Source organism: Myxine glutinosa, chromosome 2 (assembly GCF_964187855.1).
Source record: "Myxine glutinosa chromosome 2, kmMyxGlut1.1, whole genome shotgun sequence".
NCBI lineage: Eukaryota > Metazoa > Chordata > Myxini > Myxiniformes > Myxinidae > Myxine > Myxine glutinosa.
In genome coordinates, this window is record NC_136262.1 from 89,508,517 (window position 1) to 89,535,110 (window position 26,594).

The 26,594-nt window shown below is 47.2% G+C and overlaps 3 protein-coding genes across 5 annotated transcripts in view; 2 read left to right on the forward strand and 1 right to left on the reverse strand.

The window, feature by feature from the left end:
* The window catches only part of MAD2L2 (mitotic arrest deficient 2 like 2), a 136,795-nt gene that overhangs the window by 19,814 nt on the left and 90,387 nt on the right, over positions 1-26,594 (forward strand). The window lies entirely within an intron of this gene.
* Positions 949-19,916, reverse strand: ELOF1 (elongation factor 1). 3 transcript variants are annotated; one of them, XM_068107808.2, is made up of 5 exons: positions 19,682-19,814; positions 9,888-9,954; positions 9,440-9,621; positions 3,458-3,528; positions 949-1,801 (listed from the first exon to the last, which is right to left on the reverse strand). In XM_068107808.2, the coding sequence occupies exons 3-5, from the start codon at positions 9,553-9,555 to the stop codon at positions 1,737-1,739; spliced, it is 252 nt and encodes an 83-aa protein (XP_067963909.1). In that variant the 5' UTR covers positions 9,556-9,621; positions 9,888-9,954; positions 19,682-19,814; the 3' UTR covers positions 949-1,736. The 3 variants fall into 3 exon arrangements, with proteins under 3 accessions (XP_067963909.1, XP_067963908.1, XP_067963910.1); XM_068107807.2 differs by lacking the exon at positions 9,888-9,954 and having other exon boundaries at positions 19,682-19,916; XM_068107809.2 differs by lacking the exon at positions 9,888-9,954 and having other exon boundaries at positions 19,628-19,711.
* MED16 (mediator complex subunit 16) overlaps positions 20,411-26,594 on the forward strand; it is a 79,029-nt gene continuing 72,845 nt past the window's right edge. The window contains exon 1 of the mRNA XM_068107821.2: positions 20,411-20,431. The gene's annotated coding sequence lies outside the window, so the exon portion shown is untranslated. The remainder of the gene's footprint in view (positions 20,432-26,594) is intronic.

The window sequence follows — 26,594 nt, forward strand, 5'->3', positions numbered from 1 at the left end:
TTTAATTGAGCAAATCACCATGCTTGCCAATTGACTTCATGTCCATAGTTTGGGCAATGCATCACCCATGTTAGGTGAATGACCATGAAGGTATTCTGGTCATTTTATGCAGGATTGAGAAATGGCTACATACTTTGTATTTTTTTTTCGTGGACGTTTTGCCTGCTAACTTAACTTTTTTTTTTTTTCCTTCCATGGGTATCACTAATTAATTTCTTGTGAATAGAATGTCAATCTTAAGTCTTAATGTATACACAGGCTATGCTTGTTTGAACCATTTAATTTCTATCCTTATCTCGGTGCAAACAATCCATACTTCCTGTAAGCCCTAGTACTTTGTCCAATTTTCATGTCATTGGGAGGTGGGAGGAGCCTACACTTGTTCTACTTCCAATTTTCCATAACTAGAAATTTTTTTTTTTTAATTGAGGTTATGTATACTATTGACTACCATTTCATAATGGTGTTAAGGCCAAACTATTTAAAGTCCCCTTCAACTTCTTGATTTGATAAAATAAGCTGTTGGTGTAACCTTGGCTGGATTTTGCAGGTATCCAGGAACCATCAAGCAAAGTTGAATTTCTGATCATGGTTTGCTTTAACCTACTTCCTCTGATCATGGCCATTCTCCATAAATCTCCCTACCATGGCCTCATGCAACCCAGATCAGGAAGCGAGAATGGCATCTTGTACCATGTGATAATCAATGCACTGCTTTGTCCAACCTTTCACCTTTGGCTTTCTTCTTCACAAGCTAGATTTGAAGTGAACCTCACAAAAAGCTAATAAAGTAACTGGTTTTAAACTACCATGAATTTATCATGTATGGTAGGTTCTGGATGTCAGGCTAGTCCATCATAAGGTGTAAGATGCTAATCCATTGGAATATTTTTGTCTACAAAATTTCATTTGACACTTGAATTTAAGAATAAAACATGACAGCTCAAAACAGGTTACCAATCGTTTTATTTCTCGAGACATTCTAAACAGCAATAAATGTTACATGCTGAAAGACCTTACCATAAAATAAAATTGGAAATGTTATTCCCATCAAGTTTCTTTGTACCACATTTTAGCTCTTCAAAGCCATTGTGTAGCTTGGCCAATGAAACTGTCTTGCCAACGTGGTATAAATCAATGAAAAAAATCCAGCCCAACTGCTCTACCACGTAAAAACCATCTCTTCCACAAATTCAAGGAGCCTACATTAAAAAGACAACTGAGGAATGTACATTTTCCTTTTTCAAAATGATTGATTGAACCAACACAATTGATCAAAGTATGTTTACCATGGAAAAATGACGTTTAAGTATGACAGCAACAGATCTGATGTCTCACCATCCCTCTTTTGCTGTAAAGGTTTAACAAGCCAACAGTCACCTCAGTGAGTATGTGGCAATCCCTCAATATTCTATCTGTCCATGGTCCACTACCACAAGCTTTCACAATTAAGATTCCCTCCCATTATACTCTGTGGCACCGGTTCCCAATCGGGAATCATGATCATAATAGCATGCATTTTCACTGTTGCATTAAAAACAAGCTTTGAAAACTCCTTTAATCAAGAATTGTACTGATCATCCCCAATACTAGTTTCTAATAACCTTTTGGTTACATGAAAAATGGCTTTCATTAAGTCTTGGATACTTGTTTTCAGCATCATAAGCACTCCACAATGAAGGATTTTAATGTGCCACTAAATCTAAGGCGGAAACCTTATGCTTAGGCAGTTGACACTATTGATTTGCAGCTTCACAGGCATCTATCCAATCACTGTACACGTCAACAGGTTCCGATAAATCTGTGAAGTCTTGTTGAAGGAAAGTTTGTCAGTTGTTGAGATTTAACAAAAAAAATAAAAATGAATGATCGTTTAAAGGCCATTTTTCCCCACTAGAGCAGAGCAGGGGCAGGGGTCACCAGTTGTTGAGATTTAACAGAGAAATACAAATCAATATCACCACACTAAACCACAATTATCTACACATTGTGGGGTTGGTCAGGGGCTTAAGTCTTTCATGAACCAGCTGGCCAGGCTTGACACTCAATTAAGGTTAGGGCAGGAATTTGTTTAAGATGCCAGTGATGACTCACCAACTTTATGAAGGACACTGTGGGATCTTTAACGTCCATCAACTAATGCTGGCAGACGGGATGCCCAGTTTAACGCCAATGCAAAGGACAGCACACATTGATGAATCACCCTGCCTGGAAAACACCAGGATGACAGTTTGTAGCTGGGTTGGGATTCAAAGACCCCCAGGCTCGTCAGTTTAGGGGCGAGTGTCCATGGCTCTAGGTCATTATTCCAGCCTATATATCACCACCCAACTAGTCTGAAGAAGGCTCAATGTCAATGGCCCAGCTTGCTGGCATAAAACAGCTGAGACAAGCGTTACGCCTAGGTCCCCCGTCGGTGAAGTGATGCGAGTTGACAAAGTGGAAGACGCAAGGTGGCCATCTTGGATTTTGACGTGGCGACTCAATTTTCAATAGCATTCTTCCTTATGCCTAGATACACTCACACACCAGATTATAAGTTGGTACTTCGCTTATTTTTCAAGATATTTCGCTCACAAGGTTCAGACATACATGGCGGCGGCCATCTTGGATTTTGACGTGGCGACCCAATTTTCAATAGCGTCCTTCCTTCTGCCTAGATACAACCACACACCAGATTAGAAGTTGTAACTTCGCTTATTTTTCAAGATATTTCGCTCACAAGGTTCAGACATATATATGGTGGCGGCCATCTTGGATTTTGACGTGGCGACCCAATTTTAAACAGCGTTCGTCCTTATGCCAAGATACACCCACACACCAGATTAGAAGTTGGTACTTCGCTTATTTTTCAAGATATTTCATTCACAAGGTTCAGACATATATGGTGGCGGCCATCTTGGATTTTGACGTGGCGACCCAATTTTCAATAGCGTTCTTCCTTATGCCGAGATACACCCACACACCAGATTAGAAGTTGGTACTTCGCTTATTTTTCAAGATATTCGGCTCACAAGGTTCAGACATACATGGCATCAGACAAACATGGCGGCGGCCATCTTGGATTTTGACGTGGGTTGCACCCACACACCAAATTCGAATGCGGTCCTTCGCTTACGCACGCACGCCCGCACGCACGGACGGACGGACGGACAGATACACGGACGGAGGGGAAAACCATAGTCCCCCTTTCGCTCCGCGGTGCGACGGGGGACAAAAATAGGTTAATTGTCTGGTCAACCTAAAAAAATACCCCCTAAATCTGTTTAACCCTTCACATTCAAATTAAAGTGGATTTTGAATTATAAGTCAACATCTCTTAATGAAGATGACTTCAAGGACTGGTTTAGGTGCATTTTCCAAATACAATGAGGAAACCTGGAGATGAGCAATAAGTAAAGATTGACAAGGGCATACTATGTAAATGTAAGATGGCAGCATCAAATGCAAAGGATACATGTGATAGGTGTTTGAAACTCCTCAAGGCAAACAGAACAAGATATTACTCCTGTATTCCTCTCTCGGTCCCTGGATGTGGACAGAGCAATGGAAGGCAAAGGACAGGAAATTACACGACATCGTCAGCAGAGGAATAAAAACATTTCTGTTGAAATGATCGAGGGGAGATAAACATTCCAGACACTTTCACCCATGGGCCACCTGCTTTTTGGTCCAGAATTATAATGCCAGGATTCATTTTCACCATGTGCCAGAAGCTGTGTGGTCAGAGAACACGTAAATCATGCACATTTGTATAGCAACATGTTTGGCATGAAGGTGCATACGCCATACGTCATAACGTATCGATGAAGAATTGAAATGGCTCCAACTCTGGGGTGACCTAGATTGATTGCCAAGGGTCAAATTGGTGCCAAAGGTCAAATTAATTAAAAAAACAAAACAACCTCAATTCCATTTTAAAAGTTGGTTTTCCCAGTTTTGTATTATGTTGGAGATTTTGTGTTTTTAAACTTTTAGTAATCAATTTGTAGAGGTAATAAAAATTATGAAGTCATTCAGAGGTTAAATGTGTAGATATAGGTTAAAAAACGATGCACAAAAAAACTACACCCACGTAGTCCAGAGAAAAAGATCATTGGATGGGTCTTTTAAACTCTGCATTTCCAAGTATAATATAATCTATGTTTCTTACGAGGCACCATTTTATCTGAAGCTTGATATTCCCCAACGCTGAGAATGTGAGCAGCAAATTTGATTGGTCAAGAGGGCATAATGTTTTGTCCAAATACTGCTAGACTAGAGGGTTTTGGAAGTTCAAACAAGGCGATTTGTTCTACAGTGTTCAAGAATATCATTCAATTGAAATAAATAAGTTTTAAAGTAGAAAAAAAAAACTTTTTTTGGAAGTTTACTGCCATTGATGCACCCACCATCTTTTATTATTAGTCTTATGTCTTATCTTAGTCTTATGTCTTTTATTATTATTAGTCTTTACATGTTAAATTTAGTTGTTTGTGCCTGTTATTTGTGTCCTTTATGACATTCCTTAAAACAGTAAGTTTCCTGTTTGGAATAATTTTCTATTTTGTTTGACTGCCAGACAGACAGATTAAAACCATTACCTTGCTCTTCTGTGCGTATGTGCCATTGGGATAAGATTCGGTACAATTTACTAAATTCAGAGCCAAAGTACTGCTAAACTGCACGTTCGCTTCCGATTCATGTTCCAGTGTTCAAAATATAACATTAAATTTGAATGAAATGGTTCCTCTATCATAAACTGTGAGCAGCAAATTTGTCTAAAGACGAAATGACCGAATTTCTTAACCCTGCTTTTTGCTTCACATGCACAAATGGAACGAAGAGGTGGCAAGGGAAACAAATACCACCCAAATGTAGCGATTTGTATTTAAACATAACATTTGGCACACAGGGGTTCACTTGCATTTTCATTCACATCACAGCAGTCCATCACAAGCACACAGGTTGGTTGGTATATGTTAATCGATGATCTAACGCACATGCAGTTCCTGGAACTGAACATCGACACAAGCACCATGGCTGTCACGTAGGGTGGTCTTCGTTTCGCTTCATTTTCTCAAACATTTTATGGTATCTGCCTTGTTTACTTTTCGTAGTTTGCCGTACTCGGAAAGGGAGGGTGGATACGGCTCGTTCTCCTGTTTGAAGAAGTCAGTAAGATCTCCCTGACACACTTGACAAGCAATGAACAATCAAGCAAAGAGTTGGCAATCTTTGGTTGAGGCCGTGACTTTGGATCGCACTTAGTAAACTTTTGAGGGTGATTTGCCTCTGATTTACCACATGATGGTGAAGAGTCACACAGTATTCTAGAAGAGGGAAGCGTGAATCTCGAGTCGATTTATCGAGACATTCTAGAGGTATAGTTATTACCTCCACCACCAAAGGTGGATGGAGGTTATGTTTTCACCCCTGTCTGTTTGTTTGTGAACAAGATATCTCCAAGTTGTGGACGGATTCGGACGAAATCTGGCAGAGAGGTAGCGCATGTGATAAGGACGAAACGATTACATTTTGGTGACGATCCGGATTCGGATCCGGCAAGTAAAATTTTCTTAAGTGATTCTTCACCATTGGGAGATGGGGCCAAAAATGATAATAGCAGGATACCTCAAAAAGTTGTGGACGGATTTGGACAAAACTTGGTGGACCGGTTAGATGTCTGACAAGGACGATTCGATTCAATTTTGGTGAAGATCTGAATATGGATTTGAATGAGAGTTATTAAATTTTTTAAGTGAATCTTCACCATTGGGAGATAGGGCCAAAAACAATACATAGCAGGATATCTCAAAAAGTTGTGGATGGATTTGGACAAAACTTGGTGGACAGGTTGTGTGTGACAAGGAAGAATCGATTCAATTTTGGTGAAGATCTGAATATGGATTTGAATGAGAGTTATTAAATTTTTTAAGTGAATCTTCACCATTGGGAGATGGGGCCAAAAACGATACGTAGCAGGATATCTCAAAAAGTTGTGGATGGATTTGGACAAAACTTGGTGGACAGGTTGTGTGTGACAAGGAAGAATCGATTCTATTTTGGTGAAGATCTGGATTCGGATCCAGCTAGTATAATTTTTTAAATGATTCTTCACCATTGAGTGATATGGACAACCAGGCGGAGGTACGCTCTCTACTGAGTGCCGTTGTATTTGGTGAAATGTGTCGGGCTTCTTGATTCGGATGCTGAATCAGAGATTGCCATTCCATGAAAAGCGTTGCAGTAGAAGATGACGGATTGGGATCTACATTTTCAATTGCAGCAGCTGTGAACACACGATGTTTCCAACCTGCAGGGCAAACAGCATTACCATCACAATATTGTTTACAGAGAAACACAGTGATGGATGTTGACAGTTCCTAAACCCAGTCATACGAGACAATGAGATATAGTTGAGAGAGTCGGTCTACGGTGCTTCTCATACGTCGCATTGTGAAACGTCAGGCCCACATAGAGACTGGAGAGGAGTCTCCTGATCAGATATGTGAGTTGGCCTTTGAGATTTAATACAAGGAAGTTCATTGGAGGAGGAGGCCACGAGGCTCATCATGCCCACGTATTTCCGCCAATGTCCATGTACCCATCTGTGCCCAATGCTTCTGGGCACCTATATAATTCCAGTTTGAATCCCTCTACCGTTTCACCTGCCACTATTCCTACAGGGAGACCATTCCATGCATTAACTATTCTCTGAGTGAAAGACCTTTACCTTAAAGTCGTTTTTACTCTTCTTCACTCACAAACTATGTATGGCCCCTGGTTCTATCACTATATATTCTGCTGAAAATCTTTTCTGTACTTACTTTGTCTATCCTCTTTATTATCTTAAATATATCAGATCCCCTCCCCCCCCATAAATCGCCTCTTTTGTCACGAGTAGAGCCCCATCTCTTTTAGCAGCTCCTCATAGATTAGTCTCACTATCCCAGGAATCAATCCAGTAGCTCCTCGCTGAACCCTCTTGATTGATTTTTTTCCCGCACTTTTCCGCACAAAAGAGGGTTGGGAGGGGGCAATTCCCAACTCCCTTTGGTTACACGAGTGAAAATACTAAAAGAAGTGATACATTAATGTTTCTCATGTGGAATATCACTCTTGAGTGATTTAATACACTTGAAACTTCAGTGTACCTCCCACGTTTCTCATGAAAAGCGACTTCTAATCAGATTTCTCTCCCATGAATTTTTTTCTTTTAAAGACCTAAAGAGAGGTCAATACAGAGTGAGGTTTTGATTAATATCACAGCTTTCAATTATAATTCCCTAACTTTAACGAGGTATTCATTGAAAATAATAAACATAAAATGGATTATCATAAAATTTGGCACTTAAAAGTTTGAACCATATTGAGTTTCCATCATTTTACAAAAATTGAAAAAAATCAACTTGGTAAATGGATTTTGAGAAAATTTGACCAATTGGCCTTAATTTGACCCCTGTAAAGGTTACCAGAGAGGTCAACCCAGAGTTGGAGCCACTACATGTCATGGCCTACCTTCATACCAAATGGCATGTCGGCATGTAGATATAACAATTTGCACGATTCAGGTGAAATTTGTTGCCCTCTGATCATACTAAATTGAAGGCACAGATAGAGAGGGGCTTATCACATGTCCTTTTCGTGTTGGGCGAAAAGGGGTTAGTGATTGGCCTGGTGAAAAAAAAAAATCGACACAGCCCATTAACAACAACTTCCGTATGGTAGGGAAAGAGCACGGGTGAGAGGTTTGCGGGGCTAATATGACAGGGGAAGAAAAGGAGAGTACGGAGAATGTGGGAATATCATAGAGATAGCTTTAAGGGAGAATGTGCGAAGAAGGGCAAACTTTCGCACATTTTTTGAATGCCGAGCAAGTGGATGACTTGAACAACTCGGTGATCATTATGATGGTCAGTTACTTGTGGAATGAAATGCTCTGTCTCAGCTGTTTGGCCTGCTTGGGGGTGTGGCCATCCACAGAGAAGAACAGCTGAGGAAATTGATTTGCTCCCTCTGTAAGGGATTTCATTCGAATCTCAGGCTAATAGGGGGCAATATGACCCATTTGGCTCCCCAACGTCTGACTGTCTGGTTTTGGGAAGCTGTTGACAAAATATTTGTTTGACCTTGCATCAACATTCTTTCCTTATGAGCAGCTCCCCACCTGCCCTTGCCTTTCTCTGAAGCCCAGCTTGGGAAACTGGGGAAATGTTTCGAGTTCCTTGTCCTTTGAAGAAAAATATATGAAGCAGAATACAAATTATGATTCCTTGAGATGTTGTTGGTTGCTGGCTGTGTGGGGACCAAAAGGTGCCACTAGCTTCTGCGCCCATATCTATCTACCATGCATGCTATCCTTATCCCTCAATAAACCCCTTGTACAGTGTCCGAGTTGAGGTGCTTATCCCAGAACTGGAAGGGGTTAGGGAATCCATGACACCTCGACATATGAAAGAGTCAAACTCCAGCTCCTCATTAAGTGGTGATACGCACTTGCTGCTTGCACCTTTGGAGAACGTTATGGGCACACCGTGCTCGGTCATTTTCAAAATCTCTAAATGTATATACTGGTGTACCTATTGTTATTGTTACTTCCGCCACAAAAGGTGGATAGAGGTTATGTTTTCACCCCCTTGTTTGTCTGTCTGTTTGTTTGCAAGATATTCGAAAAAGTTATGGACAGATTCAGACAAAACTTGGTGGACAGTTGGGTGTGTAACAAGGACGAATTGATTAGATTTTGAGTAATATCCGGACATGAGAATTTTAAAGTGATTCTTCAACATTGAGAGATAGGGCCAAAAACGATATACAGTATAGAACGTTAGAAAGTTATGGACGTTCAAAGTTATGGACGGATTTCGACAAAACTTGGTGGATGAGTTGGTTCGGTGACAAGAATAACGTGATTAGAAATTTGTTAAGGTCCGGATGCAGATCTGGCCTATCAGTGAGATCAAAACCGTAAACTGTTCAGCCTGGAGGAAGTATGCGCTCTACCAAGCGTCGGTCTAGTTGTTGTTATACACATACCCTTTGGAGAGGGGACGGGTTGCCGACTATCAGTTGTGACTTTTTTCATAACTCAGAATTTACTCCTGGACAGGTTGGTACTACATCTTTGGCACGAGGAAAGATTCGTCTAGATATCTTGAAATCAAATAGTCTCATCTGCATGTATTATTCTGCTCTTTCAAATATAGCCTATGTGCCGACACTGTTAAAAAGTACCTGCTATTTAACTGTTTAAAAAATCAGATTAAAGCAGGTGTTAAAGTACATGTGGGGAGGAGACTGGGCATAGGTCTGGAGGGCCAAATGTAGGATACTCATATCCCTGTCTTTATAGGTAGAAAATAGGAGGAAGGACAGAGGATATATATGGAGGAAGTCCAAGAAATACAGGAAAGATAAGGTGAAGAGGAAAACAAAAAACAAAATTTGACACACTCACATTTTCACATCACAAGAGCGCTCATGATTGCAAAAAGGACAGGTAAACTGGGTTTCCAAAGTTCCGATCATTTTCTTCTTCGAAGGAAGCTTTCTCTTCGACTTCCGTCTACCCATTTTCGACAAGAACTCAAAAGCTGATGGGTCCTACCGAAACGTTCTTCAGATCTTCACAAAGTCACACTGTGCACAGAAACAGCAACTTAAGAAAAACAACAGAATTTATAGCTCTCATAATAAATCCATAAGCAATTTAATTTGTGCGCAGATACAAGATACGCATCAAGCGAAAGCCCAACAATAAATTTATATTATTTATCATTCATTTCACCCAAATCTTATTTTGAATCTACTATAATGTTGGCCTGGCACAAAGCAAATTATGACATCAAGGAGGTAAAATGTTTTTTAAGCAATGTACATAATCAATACATTGAAAAGTAACCTACCTCATTTGTCAGCCGAGCAGTAGTTTGACCGACAGGGGTCTTTCAAAGTGAGCAAAGCCATCATAGACTAAAGATATTTTTTGGGAGAGAGAGAGAGAGCGAGAGAGAGGGGGGGAGAGGAGGGAGCAAGGGAGAGAGATTGAGAGAAAGAGAGAGGGAAAGAGTGAGGGGGAGAGAGAGGGAAAGAGAGGGAAAGAGAGGGAAAGAGAGGGAAAGAGAGGGAAAGAGAGGGAAAGAGAGGGAAAGAGAGGGAAAGAGAGGGAAAGAGAGGGAAAGAGAGGGAAAGAGAGGGAAAGAGAGGGAAAGAGAGGGAAAGAGAGAGGGAAAGAGAGGGAGAGAGAGGGAGAGAGAGGGAGAGAGAGGGAGAGAGAGAGAGAAAGAGAGAGAGAGAAAGAGAGAGGGAGTAGAAAAGGAAGAGAGAGAAAGAGAGAGGGAGTAGAAAAGGAAGAGAGAGAGAAAGAGAGAGGGGGGGGGGGGGGTAGAGTGAGGGAGGGGAGAGTGAAAGAGAGAGAGAGGGGGGAGAGAAAGAGAGAGAGAGGAGAGAGAGGGAAAGAGTGAGGGGGAGAGAGAGGGAAAGAAAGAGAGGGGGAGGGGGTGAGAGAGAGAGAGTGGGAGGGGGGGGGAGAGAGAGAAAGAGAGAGGGAGGGGGGGAGAGAGAGAAAGAGAGAAAGAGAGAGAGAGGGAGGGAGGGAGGGGGGGGAGAGAGAGAAAGAGAGAGAGAGAGGGAGAGAGAGAAAGAGAGAGGGAGTAGAAAAGGAAGAGAGAAAGAGAGAGGGGGGGGGTAGAGTGAGGGAGGGGAGAGAGAAAGAGAGAGAGGGGGGAGAGAGAAAGAGAGAGAGAGGGGGGAGAGAAAGAGAGAGGGAGTAGAAAAGGAAGAGAGAGAGAAAGAGAGAGGGGGGGGGTAGAGTGAGGGAGGGGAGAGAGAAAGAGAGAGAGAGGGGGGAGAGAAAGAGAGAGAGAGGAGAGAGAGGGAAAGAGTGAGGGGGAGAGAGGGAAAGAGAGAGAGGGGGAGGGGGTGAGAGAGAGAGAGAGGGAGGGGGGGGGGAGAGAGAAAGAGAGAGGGAGGGGGGGAGAGAGAGAAAGAGAGAAAGAGAGAGAGAGAGGGAGGGAGGGAGGGGGGGAGAGAGAGAAAGAGAGAGAGAGAGGGAGGGGGGGAGAGAGATAAAGAGAGAGAGAGAGAGGGAGTAGAAGAGGAAGGGAGAGAGAGAGAGGAAGAGGGAGAGAGTGAGGAAGAAAGAGGAGAGAGGGAGAAGGGGGGAAGACAGAGAAGGGGGGAAGACAGAGAAGGGGGGAAGACAGAGAAGGGGGGAAGACAGAGAAGGGGGGAAGACAGAGAAGGGGGGAAGACAGAGAAGGGGGGAAGACAGAGAAGGGGGGAGAAGGGGGCAGAAGACAGAGAAGGGGGGACCAGGGAGGGGAGAGAAGGGGGGACCAGGGGGGGAGAAGGGGGGACCAGTGGGGGAGAAGGGGGGACCAGGGGGGGAGAGAAAGAGAGAGAGAGGGGAGAGAGAAAGGGAGAGAGGGAGGGAGAGAGAAAGGGAGAGAGGGGAGGGAGAGAGAAAGGGAGAGAGGGAGGGGGAGAGAGGGAGGGAGAGATGGAATGGGAGAGAGAAAGGGAGAGAGGGAATGGGAGAAAGGGAGAGAGGAAATGGGAGAGAGAAAGGGAGAGATGGAGGGGAAGAGAAAGAGGGAGGGGGAGAGAAAGAAAGAAGGGGAGGAATGAGAAAGAGAGATGGGGAGGGAGAGAGGAAGGGAGAGAGGAAGGGAGATGGGAGGGAGATGGGAAGGAAAGGGGAGGGGTGGGAAGGGAAGGAGAGGGAGTGGTGAGGGAGATGGGGAGAGAGGGGAGAGGGGGGAGGAGGGAGGGGGGGGGAGGAGGGAGGGGGGGAGAAGATTGCTCAGATAAAATGCTAAAATTGCTGTGAAAGATTTTTTTAAAAGTATCGCAGACTTGGTGACATTATGGTTCAAGCATCACTATCAGCCCCGATTCTGGTCGGTTGGCAGTTTGATTCCTGTCACTGAGCTGCTTCCAAAGATAAAAATGGTACGTGCTGCTTCCATGCTTGACACTCAGCATTTCGATGATGGAGTATGAACTAATCTCATTCTCATAGGTTGGCACTTGGCATCACATGTGGAGGGGAAATTTATCCTAAATTGCCACGCTGATTCCGGAGAGATAAGCGACATCATGAAGATGGCATCACCGGTACCCAGGGAAGTTGTATCCCTTCCCACTCGGTTAGCAGCCATTTTTGTCTGACGTGTAGTCTGGTCCATTAAATCTGTCATCAAGTGGGAAGTCATAATTATTATTTTTTGAGTCAAGTTGTGCACATGTGTTTATGAAGTTCTTTGTTGCTTCACTGTGGAGAGATCTTATTCCAAATGGAACAAGTGAGCAGCAAAGGAATGTGCAGAGGCAGTTGTCTGCTGAATTTACTTTGTGTATGCAGAGTCAAAGCTCATGGAGGAGCTAGGACACAGAACGGATCAGTGCCGATGATGCAACGCCCTCTGCTGGTTAGGGCAGGAATTTGGAATTTGTTCATGATGTCAGCGGTAGCTCGCCTACCTTTCGTGAAGGACACCATGGGATGTTTAACGTCCACCAATGAATGCTGGCAGATGGGATGTCCGTTTAACGTCCATCTGAAGGACGGCACACACATTGATGAATCACCCTGCCTGTGAAACCCTGGGATGACAGCTTATAACTGGGTCAGGATTCAAACCGAGGCCAGACAGCTTAGAGCCGAGTGTGCTGCATACATCTCGGCCATCATATCAGCCCATATAGCTAAAGGTAAGTTGGGACGACAAATGGGAAAAACATGGCAGGCTGCTGGAGTACAGGAGCCAAACAAATTTTCCAATCCATATTAATCAAGGTAACTATTTCAGGCAATTCCCAAATGTAATATGTGGAGAGAATCAGTTTCTGTAGTTTGCAAAACTCTGTCTGAGAATCAGTTTATGGACATCAAATGGCTGCTGCGGTTCGATGATCAACACACGAGGTTGGATAGGGCAAGAAATGTTATGGTTCCAAGTCAAATGTCACTGCTGATTAACATATTTTACCTTTGCGACCACACTGCTATTGCAGGAAATGCACGGACAAAATGTCAGTAGCCTGTAGACCCCTCTCGCCCCCACTCCACCCCAAATATTCTTGGATTTCTGTCATGAGGACCTTATGCAGCATTATTTGGGTATCAGAAATGGATGTCAGAAACAACAATTTATACAGTCGTGGCCAAAAATATTGGCACCCTTGCACATTTTTCAAATAATGTGCCATTTCTTGCAAAAAATTGTTGAAATAAAAAATATTTTGGTATCCACATATGTATTTCCTTGGTTTGCAGTGGAAGAAAACAAAAAAGCTGAAAAAATTACTACATCTTAGCTTATTCCACACAGAAATCCTAAAATGGCCCGGACAATATTATTGGCAACTTTTAGAAGTTGTTAGAAATAATTAGATTTAAAGCAGGTGATTCTCCTTTACTTTTGGAATTGAACTCAACTGTGGTGAGTTGCAGGTGCCTGTAATATAAAAATCACTCGTTCAACCAGATTGAACAGAGAAAAGGAGTCATTCTGCCGTTTTGTGTCAATGTATGTACCGCAATGAGCATGGAGAAAAGAAAGAAAACCAGAGAATTGTCTGAGGAGGTCAGGCACAAGATTGTAGCCAAGCATGGACAATCTCAAGGCTACAAGTCCATCTCCGCAAGAGACGTGGCCGCAAGAGAGAACTTGATCGAAGATTGCAGCGAAGGATTGTTTGAATGGTGGAGAAAGCACCTCGAGCAACTGCCGAACAGATTCAAGCTGACCTTCAGACACAAGGTACGACAGTTTCAACTCACACCATCGGTCACCAACTCAATTAAAGGGGGTTCTATGGCAGGAGACCCAGGAGGACCCCACTGCTAAGAGAGAGACATAATAAAGCCCGACTGGAGTTTTCCAAAACAAACCTGAACAAGCCAAAATCCTTCTGAGAAAATGTCCTGTGGACAGATGAGACCAAATTAGAGCTTTTTGGTAAAGCACATCATCTCTATGTTTACAGAAAACAAAATGAAGCCTTCAAAGAAAAGAACACCTTCCCTACAGTCAAACATGGAGGAGGTTCAGTGATGTTTTGGGGTTGCTGTGCTGCCTCTGGCACTGGGTACCTTGAATGTGTGCGTGGCATCATGATATCAGGAGATTACCAAGGCATTTTGGAGCGCAATGTCCAACCCAGTGTCAGAAAATTGGATCTCTGTCGAAGGTCATGGATCTTGCAGCAGGACGATGACCCCAAACACACTTAAAAAAGCACCCAGGAATGGTTCAAGACAAAACACTGGACTGTTCTGAAGCGGCCAGCAATGAGTCCAGATCTAAATCCCATTGAACACCTGTATGGGAAATCTGAAAACAGCAGTTGGGAGAAGGCACCGTTCAAATATGGGAAAACTGGAGCAGTTTGCACAAGAAGATGGGCCAAACTGCCAGTGGAGAGGTGCAAGAAGCTCACTTATGGCAATAGGAAGTGCTTGCCTGCAGTTATTTTGTCCAAAGTCTGTGCTACCAAATATTAAGTCTAGGGTGTCAATAATTTTGTCAATGCCATTTATTTTTATTTCTGATTTAAAAGGATATATTAAGTTCTGAATGAAAAACAAAGGTTCTGTAATATTAACAGTGAAATAAAGAATTGTGGAGACCAAATACATTTGCCAATTTCAACTTGTTTTTCGAGAAAATTGTGAGTTATTTGAAAAAAGTGCAAGAGTGCCAATATTTTTGGCCACGACTGCACATACATGCTTCACAAGTGGTAGAGGAACCTTTTGGGAAACAACGTCAAGTTAGCACCAAATGAAAGGGAATAATAGTCAGCCACTCCAACAATTATGTAAGCAGCACACAGCCAAGCCATTCCCTCATCCAAATTTGGAATTTAAAGGAATGTCACAATGGTGAACTATGTGCCATAAAGAACAATGTTGTGACATTGCTGAGCACAGTGCACCGGTGTCAGCGAAGCCACAAGTGGCAAGAAGAAAGCATACATACATCATCATGCATTACAATGTAAAAAAGATGTGAACGTAAACAACACAGGACGATGGCCAGTTATAAAATGCGACAAATATCATTTACAATGGAATGTAGAGTACACACCAGCTTTTCTGAAGGATACATCTTCCAGACTACTCCGTCAGACATTCACATCACAGACTTTTGTTTTTGACAGACCGAGTGAGCGAAGTGGGGAAACACACATGAAATACAGGGCTAGCTAGGGTGCTTAAACTTATTTTTCTCCCAACTGTCTGCCTATGGCATCCAAGCCTACCTCCACACATTGCTTATTGACCTCCTCTACTCTCATAACGAACATGTGGCATCCAATGGAATAATTTAATCTCCTCTCCCTGTCAAGACTGGAGTGCCCCGAGGCAGTGTTCTGGGCCCAGTCCTATTCCTGGCCTTTATCAATGATCTCTCCGGCTCTCTGAAAAATCCTCTTTACATGATCATGACTCCACCCTCTGGCATGACATCCCTCCCTTCAGTCAGACAGGCCTGCAGCATCTTCCCTCTCTTCAGACCTTAAAAAAAAAATCACAACCTGGTTAAATACTTGGAATATGTCTTTCAATCCTCACAAATTTCACACTCATTATCTCTCTCCGAAAGGACCGTCTGGCAAACCCTTCCATCTACTTTCTTAACAATCCTCTTGAGGAGGTTCAGTCATTTAAACAGTTGTATCTCACCATCAACCATGATCTTTCTTGGGCAAACAACATTTCAAAGTTGGCCTCCAAAGCCAGTCGCGGACTGGGCATCCTTCGTCATACAAAGTCCTTCTTTGGCACACCTGACTCCCAGCTACAAGGCCTTCATTCACAGCTTGATGGAGTACTGCCCTCCCCTCTGGGCTGGCACACCTGCCTCACACCTTACTCAGCCTGATGCTGTGGGAATCAGGGACTTTAAGATCATTGTAATCTCTTGTGATGAAGCTGACTCTATGGGTCTATCAATATGCCATCGTAGATGGGTCAGTGGTCTCTCTGTTATATTCTGCCTCCTTTATGGTCTCGCGCCCTCTGCTCTTTCCATGCTTTGTTACCCCCCTCGCCTCCCCCACCCAGGTTTCTGCAGGGCGCACACGGTCCACCATCAACCCCTCTGTGGTGAAACTTCCTAAATCCAGGATGACTGCTCACCTCCACTCATTTGTTCCTCTTTTTTTCCCGCATGTGGAACAAACCTCTACATTCTCTTCAATCTCATTTTTCCCTCCAGGTCTTCAAGACAGCTGTTCACCATCTTAGATCATCCCCAATCCTAAACCATTATTTTTTTCTACCCTCACTAACCCCAATCAAATCCCTCCTCTTTTCAGTTTTCCCTCCTTGGAGTTTCCTTCTGTATCCATTTTATCCACCCCATGAATCATCTATATCCATCTTATCCACCCCATGCATATGCGTTTTGCACCTGTTTTGGCTGTTACCTCCTGATTTGTTCAGTAAACTAGCTCTTCTACGAGCCTCGACTATGTATAACCAAAAAAACCAAAAACAATGTGCAATTAACAATATATAGCATTGTTATTGGGAAGGACAGTCCCCCCCCCCCCCCCAACATCCAAAGAAGAAGCTCAATTCATGGACAGCAGTGTGCATCAAGTGTGTTAGCAATGTTTGTAGCATATAGTAAAGTGTTGAAGTGTGCAAAATGTATAACACATGAAATACAAATGGTCAAACACAGTTATTATAAAAAAATATTTTCTTTTTGAACACCATACAAAATGTAGATAATTCAACCTGAAATAGGAATCTTCATAGTTATTGCATGTTGGTCAAATTTTAACATTTCTTCAAAAATCATGTAATTAAACAAATGTAGAAGTCAATAGTTTTCAATTATAAGGTCATTTCATCTCAATTCTCGAAGAGATGACATTATAAAATAGGTTGTGATGTCTGTCCGTTAACTTTTTGTTATTTTTGCTTCTCCTTCCTTATCACCCGTATGATTATTCTGAAACTTGACAAATGAATACAAGACAGTAGTCCGCACAATCACTCGGGTTTCAATTTTTGGATTTTGGGTCATGGGGGCTCTCAGAGGATCAGGGGTAACCCCACAGCACATATCTGAACGACAACCACAAGAGATGACTATCAGCCCACTCGGGGCTAGTTATTACCTCCGCCACCAAAGGTGGATGGATGGAGGTTGTTTTCACCCCTGTTTGTTTGTCTGTGAACAAGATATCCCAAAAAGTTGTGGACGGATTCGAACGAAATTTGGCAGAGATGTAGCGTATGTGACAAGGACGAAATGATTCGATTTTGGTGAAGATCCGGTTTCGGATCCGGCTACTAGAATTTTTGAAGTGATTCTTCACCATTGGGAGAGAGGGCCAAAAACGATACATAGCAGGATATCTCAAAAAGCTGTGGACGGATTTGGACAAATCTTTGTAGACCGGTTGGGTGTCTGACGAGGACGATTCGATTTTGGTGAAGATCTGAATATGGATTCGGATATGAGAATTATTTAATTTTTAAAGCGAGTCTTCACCATTTGGAGATTGGGCCAAAAACGATACATAGCAGGATATCTCAAAAAGTTATGGATTAATTTGGACGAAACTTGTTGGAAAGGTTTTGTGTGTGACAAGGAAGAATCGATTCGATTTTGGTGAAGATCCGGATCCGGCTCGTATAATTTCTTAAGTGATTCTTCACCATTGAGTGACATGCCCAACCAGGTGGAGGTGTGCTCTCTACTGAGTGCCATTGTAGTTTTTATTTGAAACAATGTCAGAACATTATGCTGGGGTCACAGAATGTTCGTTCTCACCCCCATCAAGTTGTTAACCCCACATAAACCAACCCCCTTACCTGCAGATAACCGTTTCTTCCCCTCTTCTCTCTCTACCTGTCTGTTCATTCTCTTGCTCGTGTGGTGTCCCACTGTTTCCATGCTTCCACCACTGTCACCGTCAGTGAGTTTCTCAGTTCGTTGCTTTTTTTTCCTTCACTCGACTCACTCACTCTTCCATGAGCCTCGACCTTGCATCATCAAAATTTAAATGAAGCAAGCGTTACGCCTAGGTCCCCCGTCGGTGAAATGATGCGAGTTGACAAAGTGGAAGACGCAAGGTGGCCATCTTGGATTTTGACGTGGCGACCCAATTTTCAATAGCGTTCTTCCTTATGTGGAGATACACCCACACACCAAATTAGAAGTTGGTACTTCGCTTATCTTTCAAGATATTCTTCTCACAAGATTCAGACATACATCGCGGCGGTCATCTTGGATTTTGACGTGGCGACCCAATTTTAAACAGCGTTCTTGCTTGTGCCGAGAAACACCCACACACCAGATTAGAAGTTGGTACTTCGCTTATTTTTCAAGATATTTCGCTCACAAGGTTCAGACATATATATATGGTGGCGGCCATCTTGGTTTTTGACGTGGCGACCCAATTTTCAATAGCGTTCGTCCTTGTGCCTAGATACACCCACACACCAGATTAGAAGTTGGTACTTCGCTTATTTTTCAAGATATGCAGGTTACAAGGTTCAGACGTACATGGCGGCGGCCATCTTGGATTTTGACGTGGCGACCCAATTTTCAATAGCGTTCGTCCTTATGCCGAGATACACCCACACACCAGATTAGAAGTTGGTACTTCGCTTATTTTTCAAGATATGCAGGTTACAAGGTTCAGACATACATGGCATCAGACATACATGGCGGCGGCCATCTTGGATTTTGACGTGGCGACCCAATTTTCAATAGCGTTCTTCCTTGTGCCGAGATACACCCACACACCAGATTAGACGTTGGTACTTCGCTTATTTTTTGAGATATTTCGCTCAAGTTTCAGACATATATATGGTGGCGGCCATCTTGGATTTTGACGTGGGTTGCACCCACACACCAAATTCGAATGCGGTCCTTCGCTTACGCACGCACGCACGACCGAACCCGCACACGGACGGACGGACACACGGACGGACGGACACACGGACGGACGGACACACGGACGGACGGACACACGGACGGACGGACGGACACACGGACGGACGGACGGACACACGGACGGACGGACGGACACACGGACGGACGGACGGACACACGGACGGACGGACGGACACACGGACGGACGGACGGACACACGGACGGACGGACGGACACACGGACGGACGGACGGACACACGGACGGACGGACACACGGACGGAGGGGAAAGCCATAGTCCCCCTTTCGCTCCGCTGAGCGACGGGGGACAACAAGTTGCAATGTGGCAATCCGTCCCACACCGATGGTTAAAATAACGATACAAACCTATGGCTATAGGCTACCACGGGGAAAACAAACCCATTTATAAATTCACTTCCTTAACGAAATCCTCACGAGGTGAGCAGTACACAAACATCACCATTTACATAACACCATTGATCGCCCCATATCGGAACGTGTCAGACACTGTGTCCAACGACCAAGTGTGGTTGTATGCATCCTTATACATGCTGTCGATGTCCATGGAGGATAAAACAAGCCTTTCATGGTGCAGGGACCTTCTCACCAGTAACCCACAGTAACCCAGTCACGTTACGCACACCACGTGCAAAATCAAACCAAACGTGGCGCAACCGAGGCCTAAAGGGACATTTCAAACTCCATCAGTGCTGTTTACCTCCCGCTCCGTACGTCCCACGAGCATCGAACGTCGGCATCACGTCGCACGTACCTCAACAAAGATGTGCGATCTGAATTGCTAAACGTTCTCCCCGCTAGTCAGCGATGATGTGAGACTTCGATTACTGATATTGTTGCTGGTGAATTGCAGCTTCGCCTTTAACTGCTGAGTATGTTGATGGAAGAGGAAAAAAATCATTCCCCAACGTGGCTTTCAATGGGGCACTGGCAATCCTTCAAGCCGCCTTCGGCTCGGGAGGCTGACTGGAATAACGCTTGCTTTCCTCAAATGAGAGTTTTTTAAATTAACGATTTCATTCCAGTATTAACGTAAAATAAAGCGAGAACACGATGGACAATAGATATAGTGACGTCGAGAATAAGGGAGAAAAACGTATGATATCCAAAGCAACCTATCACGCACGATTACGTCATGGCTTCTATGCACTGCGCAAAAAATGATTTCTGTACTATATGTCGTGGCATGTCCGTGGCAGTACTGAAATAGGTCATTGGGACGAATTATCATTATACAAGTGAATAACAAAATTTATGCTAAATTAAAAAGGGAATGTAGGGATGACAAACTAGCCTAAAAAAGGTCATAAACAAGATAGGGATGATGTTGGTTTCGAGAGCAGCTCACAGTATTGCCATCACATAACAATCCCTACCATTGTTCTGCACAGGAAGATGAATTCCCGGTTTTGACCGATCCCGTTTTTTCGCTTTATTTTGCTTTTGCCTTGGTCTGGAGAACTGAAAAGGGATCCCTGCCTCGACAATCAGCTGAACAGACCAGGTACGCTCTCATATGTAGCCGAAGCGAGTTTTTAAAGAAGATAATCCAACTTTCGTTTTGTATGTAGCAGATGGGAGCGACGTTGTTTTTCCGCGCCATCCCCACACAGAGAGTACTGGCGTACTCTCTGATATCAAAATATATTCTGTCTTCTGAACTATCTGAAGCCTGTCAAATGTCATCTCAGCAATCATACCAATCATTCTATTTCTTTACATCCTCAACATCTTGTTAATTGGCGAACACACACCTCTCCCCTATATAAATAAAGGGGAACGTATTTATACCTACTATACTTAAGATGGTTTATCGTTCAAATCCAGTCATTTTACTGTTTAGACATATTACGTTTATCTTTTCTTTACCCTACGACCAACCTACTTTTACACCATGCATTTCCCCCAAGAGGTTATAGAAAGCGTGCCTACCGGCGTGAGAAACAAGGTGATCGAGGCTTTCGCATTACAGTACAACCCTTAAATCGGAGCAAAAGAGGAGGTCCGGGGCGAGCGAGTCGTTCAAATAGGCAGGAGGCAGCATGGCCACACACGAGGGAGGAGAGGGCAACATAGGTTATTGTTCCAAATGAAATGTCACTGCTGATGAACATCTTGTACCTTTATGACAAAACTGCAAACGCAGGAAATGCTACCGCCAGGAAAACAAACAAAATGTTGTGGCGGGCACAAGGGACAATAATTCCGCGCACCAGTGGGTGGCGCGAGCGTCCAGGCGGGGAACTGAAATGCATGCCCCGCCTTTCGGCCGATCGGCCACGCCCGGGGGCAAGGCGTGGCCTCGGGACATATATGCGGGCTCTAAGCTCGAGCCCGCCCAGTGCTGAAGTGCGAGGTCTGAATAAAGACTCTTGTTGTATCAACACGTTGTGGCCTACCTCTCTGGCAATCGAGTCGTGTGTGCACAGCACCACACTGGTGACCCCGATTGGTTCAGCCGTTGCTGACCCCCGAACGCGCCATGGCTACCAACGCCGTCGCAATCAACCTCCCGGAGTTTTGGGAAGCGCAAGCCGACGTTTGGTTTGTGCAGGCCGAAGCTCAATTTCAGCTCCGGGGCATCACGGCGGACGAGACCCGGTACTACCACGTGGTCGCCGCCCTCGGGCCCAGCACTGCCGCCCGCATCGTGTCCATCCTTCGGCGCCCGCCGGGCGACCACGAGTACGAGGCGCTCAAACGTCTCCTCCTCGCCACGTTCGGCCTCACAGAGGTCAAACGTGCCGACCGCGTCCTGGACCTTCCCGCCCTCGGCAACACATGACCATCCGTCCGGATGGATTTCATGCTGTCGCTGCTTGGAGACCGGCGCCCGGATTTCTTATTCCGAGCACTTTTCCTACGCCAGCTACCTGTACAGGTGCACCTCACGCTGGCCGGTTCCAAAATAACGGAACCCCGCGCCCTGGCTGGAGAGGCCGACAAGTATTTCGCGGCCTGCGACACGCGGTCGGTGTACGGTGCTGCAGTAGTGGATCCTGGCGCGGAGGCTACAGCGCCCCCTGCTTCCCTCGTGGCCGCTGCTACGCCCCGCCCACTACCGCCGCCACCACCACCACCGCCGCCGGCACGGCCGCCGCGGGGGCCACCGCCGCAAACCTGGTGCTACTACTATGCCAGGTTCGGCCGCAAGGCTAAAACGTGCCGCCCGCCGTGTTCTTTTGACGGGTCAGCCCGGCGCTCACTTGCGGCCATGAGCGTCAGCCATTCCGGCAGCCTCCTGTTCATCACGGACACCTTGTCAGGGCGCCGTTTTCTTTGCGACACGGGAGCGCAGGTAAGCGTCCTCCCTGCCTCCACGTCCGACAAGCAAGCCGCGGGCCGGGGCCCCGCTTTGCTTGCCGCCAACGGTACACCCATCCGACATTCGGGAAGCGTTGCCTCTCACTGCGGTTCGGAGGGCAGCGCTTTCAATGGTCGTTCGTTACCGCCAGCGTGCCAATGGCCCTGCTCGGCGCGGACTTCCTATGTGTGCATGGGCTGTTGGTCGACGTTAAGCGCAGACGTCTCGTCCAGGCCGAAACCTTCAGCTCGCTCGCTTGTCCGCTGAGCAGCTCGCTGAGCGGCTCACCGAGCGGCTTGCTGAAAGGTTCCATCCCGGCGAGGTTAGTCTGCACGCTTCCAGCAGCGGACGAGTTTACCCGCCTCCTTGCCAGTTTCCCGGCCCTCACGCGGCCCAGCTTCTCAGCGGTGGCCGTCAAACACGGGGTGGAGCACCATATCCCCACGGTTGGGCCGCCAGACTACGCCCGGGCACGCCGACTTGACCCCACGAAGCTCGCCGTGGCGAAAGTGGAGTTCGCCACGCTGGAACGGCTGGGGATCGTACGGCGCTCCAACAGCGCGTGGGCTTCTCCTCTGCACATTGTGCCGAAGCCCGGCGGAGGATGGCGGCCGTGCGGTGACTACCGCCGGCTCAATGATGCCACCACCCCCGACCGCTACCTGGTCCCGCATATCCAGGACTTTTCCGCCCGGTTGGCAAACATGACCGTGTTCTCCAAGGTGGACCTCATCCGGGGCTACCACCAGGTCCCCGTCCAACCAGACGATGTCCCAAAGGCGGCCGTCATCACCCCTTTCGGCCTCTTTGAGTTCCTGTGAATGCCTTTTGGGTTGAAGAATGCGGCCCAGGCGTTCCAACGGCTCATGGACAGCGTCTTGCGTGACTTACCTTTCATCTATGTCTACCTGGACGACATCCTAGTCGCGAGCGCGTCCCGGGAGGAGCACCTGCTCAACCTCCGCACACTTTTCGAACGCCTGGGCCAGCATGGCCTGATCATCAACCCCGCAAAGTGCCGTTTCGGCGTCGCCGCCATCGACTTCCTGGGGCACCGCATCACCAGGCATGGGGCCGTCCCTTTACCGGCCAAGGTGGAGGCGGTCAGGGATTTCCCGCGCCCCCGCACGATCAAGGGGCTCCAGGAGTTCCTGGGCATGGTAAATTTTTACCACCGCTTCGTGCCCCACGCCGCCCAGCTCCTCCGCCCCCTGCACGAGGCCCTCCGGGGCAAGCCGGGCAAAGGTGTCATCGCCTGGTCGGAGCCGATGGCCACGGCGTTTGCGGGCGCAAAGCTGGCCCTGGCCAACGCCACCATGCTGGCGCACCCGGCGCCCGGTGCACCGATCGCCCTCACCACCGACGCGTCGGACTACGCGGTGGGCGCGGTGCACGAGCAGTGGGTGCGTGGTGCTTGGCAGCCGCTGGCGTTTTTTAGCCGGCAGCTTCGCCTGCACGAACGCCGCTACAGCACCTTCGACCGCGAGCTGCTCGGGCTCCACCTGGCGGTCCGACACTTCCGCCATCTGCTCGAGGGCCGCCCGTTCACGGCTTTCATCGACCACAAGCCACTTGTGTTCGCGATGGCCAAGGTCGCCGAGCCATGGTCGGCATGGCAGCAGCGGCACCTCTCTGCCGTGTCCGAGTACACGACGGACATCCGTCACGTCGCGGGTAAAGACAACCCGGTGGCGGATTGTCTTTCCCGGTCCGTCGCGCACGCGGTCCACCTCGGGATCGACTATGCCCGGATGGCGGAGGCCCAGACCGCCGACCCCGGCGTCCAGGCCTTGCGGACCGCCGTCACGGGCCTCCGCATCACTGAGGTGCCGTTCGACGTCGCGGGCGCGGCCCTCCTGTACGACGTCTCCCTCGGCCGGCCTCGCCCCATCATGCCCGCTGGCTGGCAGCGCCCGGTTTTCGACGCCATCCACGGCCTGTCCCACCCGGGCACGGAGGCCTCCCAGCAGCTCGTCGCGGCGAAGTTCGTCTGGCATGGCCTCAGGAAGGACATCCGCGACTGGGCCAGGACATGCCTCGCGTGCCAGCGTGCAAAGGTCCACCGCCACACCCAGGCCCCGTTGGCTCCGTTTACGGTGCCCGAGCGTCGGATCGACCACGTCCACGTCGACTTGGTGGGACCTCTGCCCCCCTCGCGGGGGTTCACCCAACTCCTCACCATGGTGGACCGCACCACACGGTGGCCGGAGGCCGTGCCATTGGCGGCGACGTCTGCGGCGGATGTGGCACAAGCCTTCATCGCCACTTGGGTTGCCCGGTTCGGCGCCCCCTCGGACATCTCGTCCGACCGCGGCCCCCAGTTCACCTCGGAGCTCTGGGGCGCGGTGGCGCAAGGGCTCGGCGTCAAACTGCACTGCACCACGGCCTACCACCCCAGGCCAATGGCCTGTGCGAGTGCTTTCATCGCTCGATGAAGGCCGCGCTCCGGGCCAGCCTCCGCGACGGCAGCTGGGCCGACAGGCTCCCCTGGGTCCTGCTGGGAATCAGGACGGCGCCCAAGGACGACCTGCGCACGTCCTCGGCAGAGCTGGTCTTCGGGCAACCACTGCGGGTACCTGGCGAATTTATCCCCAACTCCACGGCTCCTTGGTCCGCGGCGCAACAGCGCTCCACCCTGCAGGAGACCGCCCGGTGGTTCGCCCCAGTGCCGACGGCACACCACGGTTGCCCGTCCTCCCACGTCGCCCAGGAGCTTCGCACGGCGGAGTACGTCTTCGTCCGGCACGACGCCCACCGGCACCGCTACGGCCCCCGTACGACGGGCCCTTCCGCGTACTGGAGACCGGGGACAAATATTTCACCGTCGACATCGGCGGTGCCCCGGATCGTATCTCCGTGGACCGCCTCAAGCCGGCCCACCTCGATCTGGACCACCCCCCGCAAGCAGCTCTGCCTCTGCATCGAGGCTGCCCCCCGGCGGTCAGACCCCCAGCACCCCCCGAGCCCCGCTACCCCCCAGCCCTGCACGCATCGCCAGGGGGCGTTTCGGCCGGATCATCCAGCTTCCCCGCAAGCTCACCCTTCAGGTGCGCGGGAATTCTGAGGGGGCGCATGTGGCGGGCACAAGGGACAATAATGCCGCGCACCAGTGGGTGGCGCGAGCGTCCAGGCGGGGAACTGAAATGCATGCCCCACCTTTCGGCCGATCGGCCATGCCCGGGGGCAAGGCGTGGCCTCGGGACATATATGCGGGCTCTAAGCTCGAGCCCGCCCAGTGCTGAAGTGCGAGCTCTGAATAAAGACTCTTGTTGTATCAACGCGTTGTGGCCTACCTCTCTGGCAATCGAGTCGTGTGTGCACAGCACCACAATGTCACTATGCATCCTGTACACCCCTCCCTCCTCCACTCCACCCGATATTCTTGGATTTATATGTCATGAGGACCTTAAGCAGCATTCTTTGAGTATCAGATGAAAGAAACAACCTTTTATACACGTCGCAGGTCGACAAGAACTTTGTGTTGCTGATGTTGTTGTTCTTGTTGAGGGTCTTTTTTGGAAATGTGCACTCATTGGTCGGACAGCTGTTGGACCACACCCACATCTGTCGCTTGACTCCACCCACCAAAGAACCAATAGGTTATGATATGGCCGCCATCATGGTTTTATCGTAGGCCGAACCCATTAGGCAATTAGGTCTATGCTGATCATACACTGCCTGGGTTTGCTGTGTCAGACTTCCATTGGCTTTGTTTGGGTCGAGTGTTATTCACGATGAGGGACCCCAAAATAAATCTAATCATGTGATACATACACATTGCCTACCCACTGTATCTAAAGTTATCAACCCTTTGACCCCGTTTTTAAATGTTCTGCCCTCAGTCCATTATGTTTCTTTTAACCTTCTAAGAGACCATCAGGTGCAACTTTTGGTGGGAAACGCTATAAGACCATCACCACTGGGCCCCATTACCTCAGAGCTTCGGGGTGAGAGGTCGTGGAGGAATCGTCCACGGGGCATTTGATTTTTGAGCTGCCAGGACTATTAGCACCCATTCTGCAGGTTTTGTTGGGTTTGCCCAGAACTTTCTTCTGCCTCGTCACCTACCCTCCCCCACTATTGTCTATCTCACGTGGTGTTTCTGATTGGGCCCTAAGGTATCTATTTAAACTTAAGGAATCTCCGTTTCATCGTTGGTGTAATGGGTGCGTAATCAGTAGTGGGTAAGGGGTTTATTTAATACATACTTGTTTGACTTTATTCCATTCCCCATGACCATTTAGAGGGGTCAATATATGGTTGAACCCCAAAAAAATTGATACAAAAGGTTTTTCAATGGATTCTGGTACCATTGGGCATGCTAAATAACATACTAAAAATCTAGTAACATCTGACTTCCGGA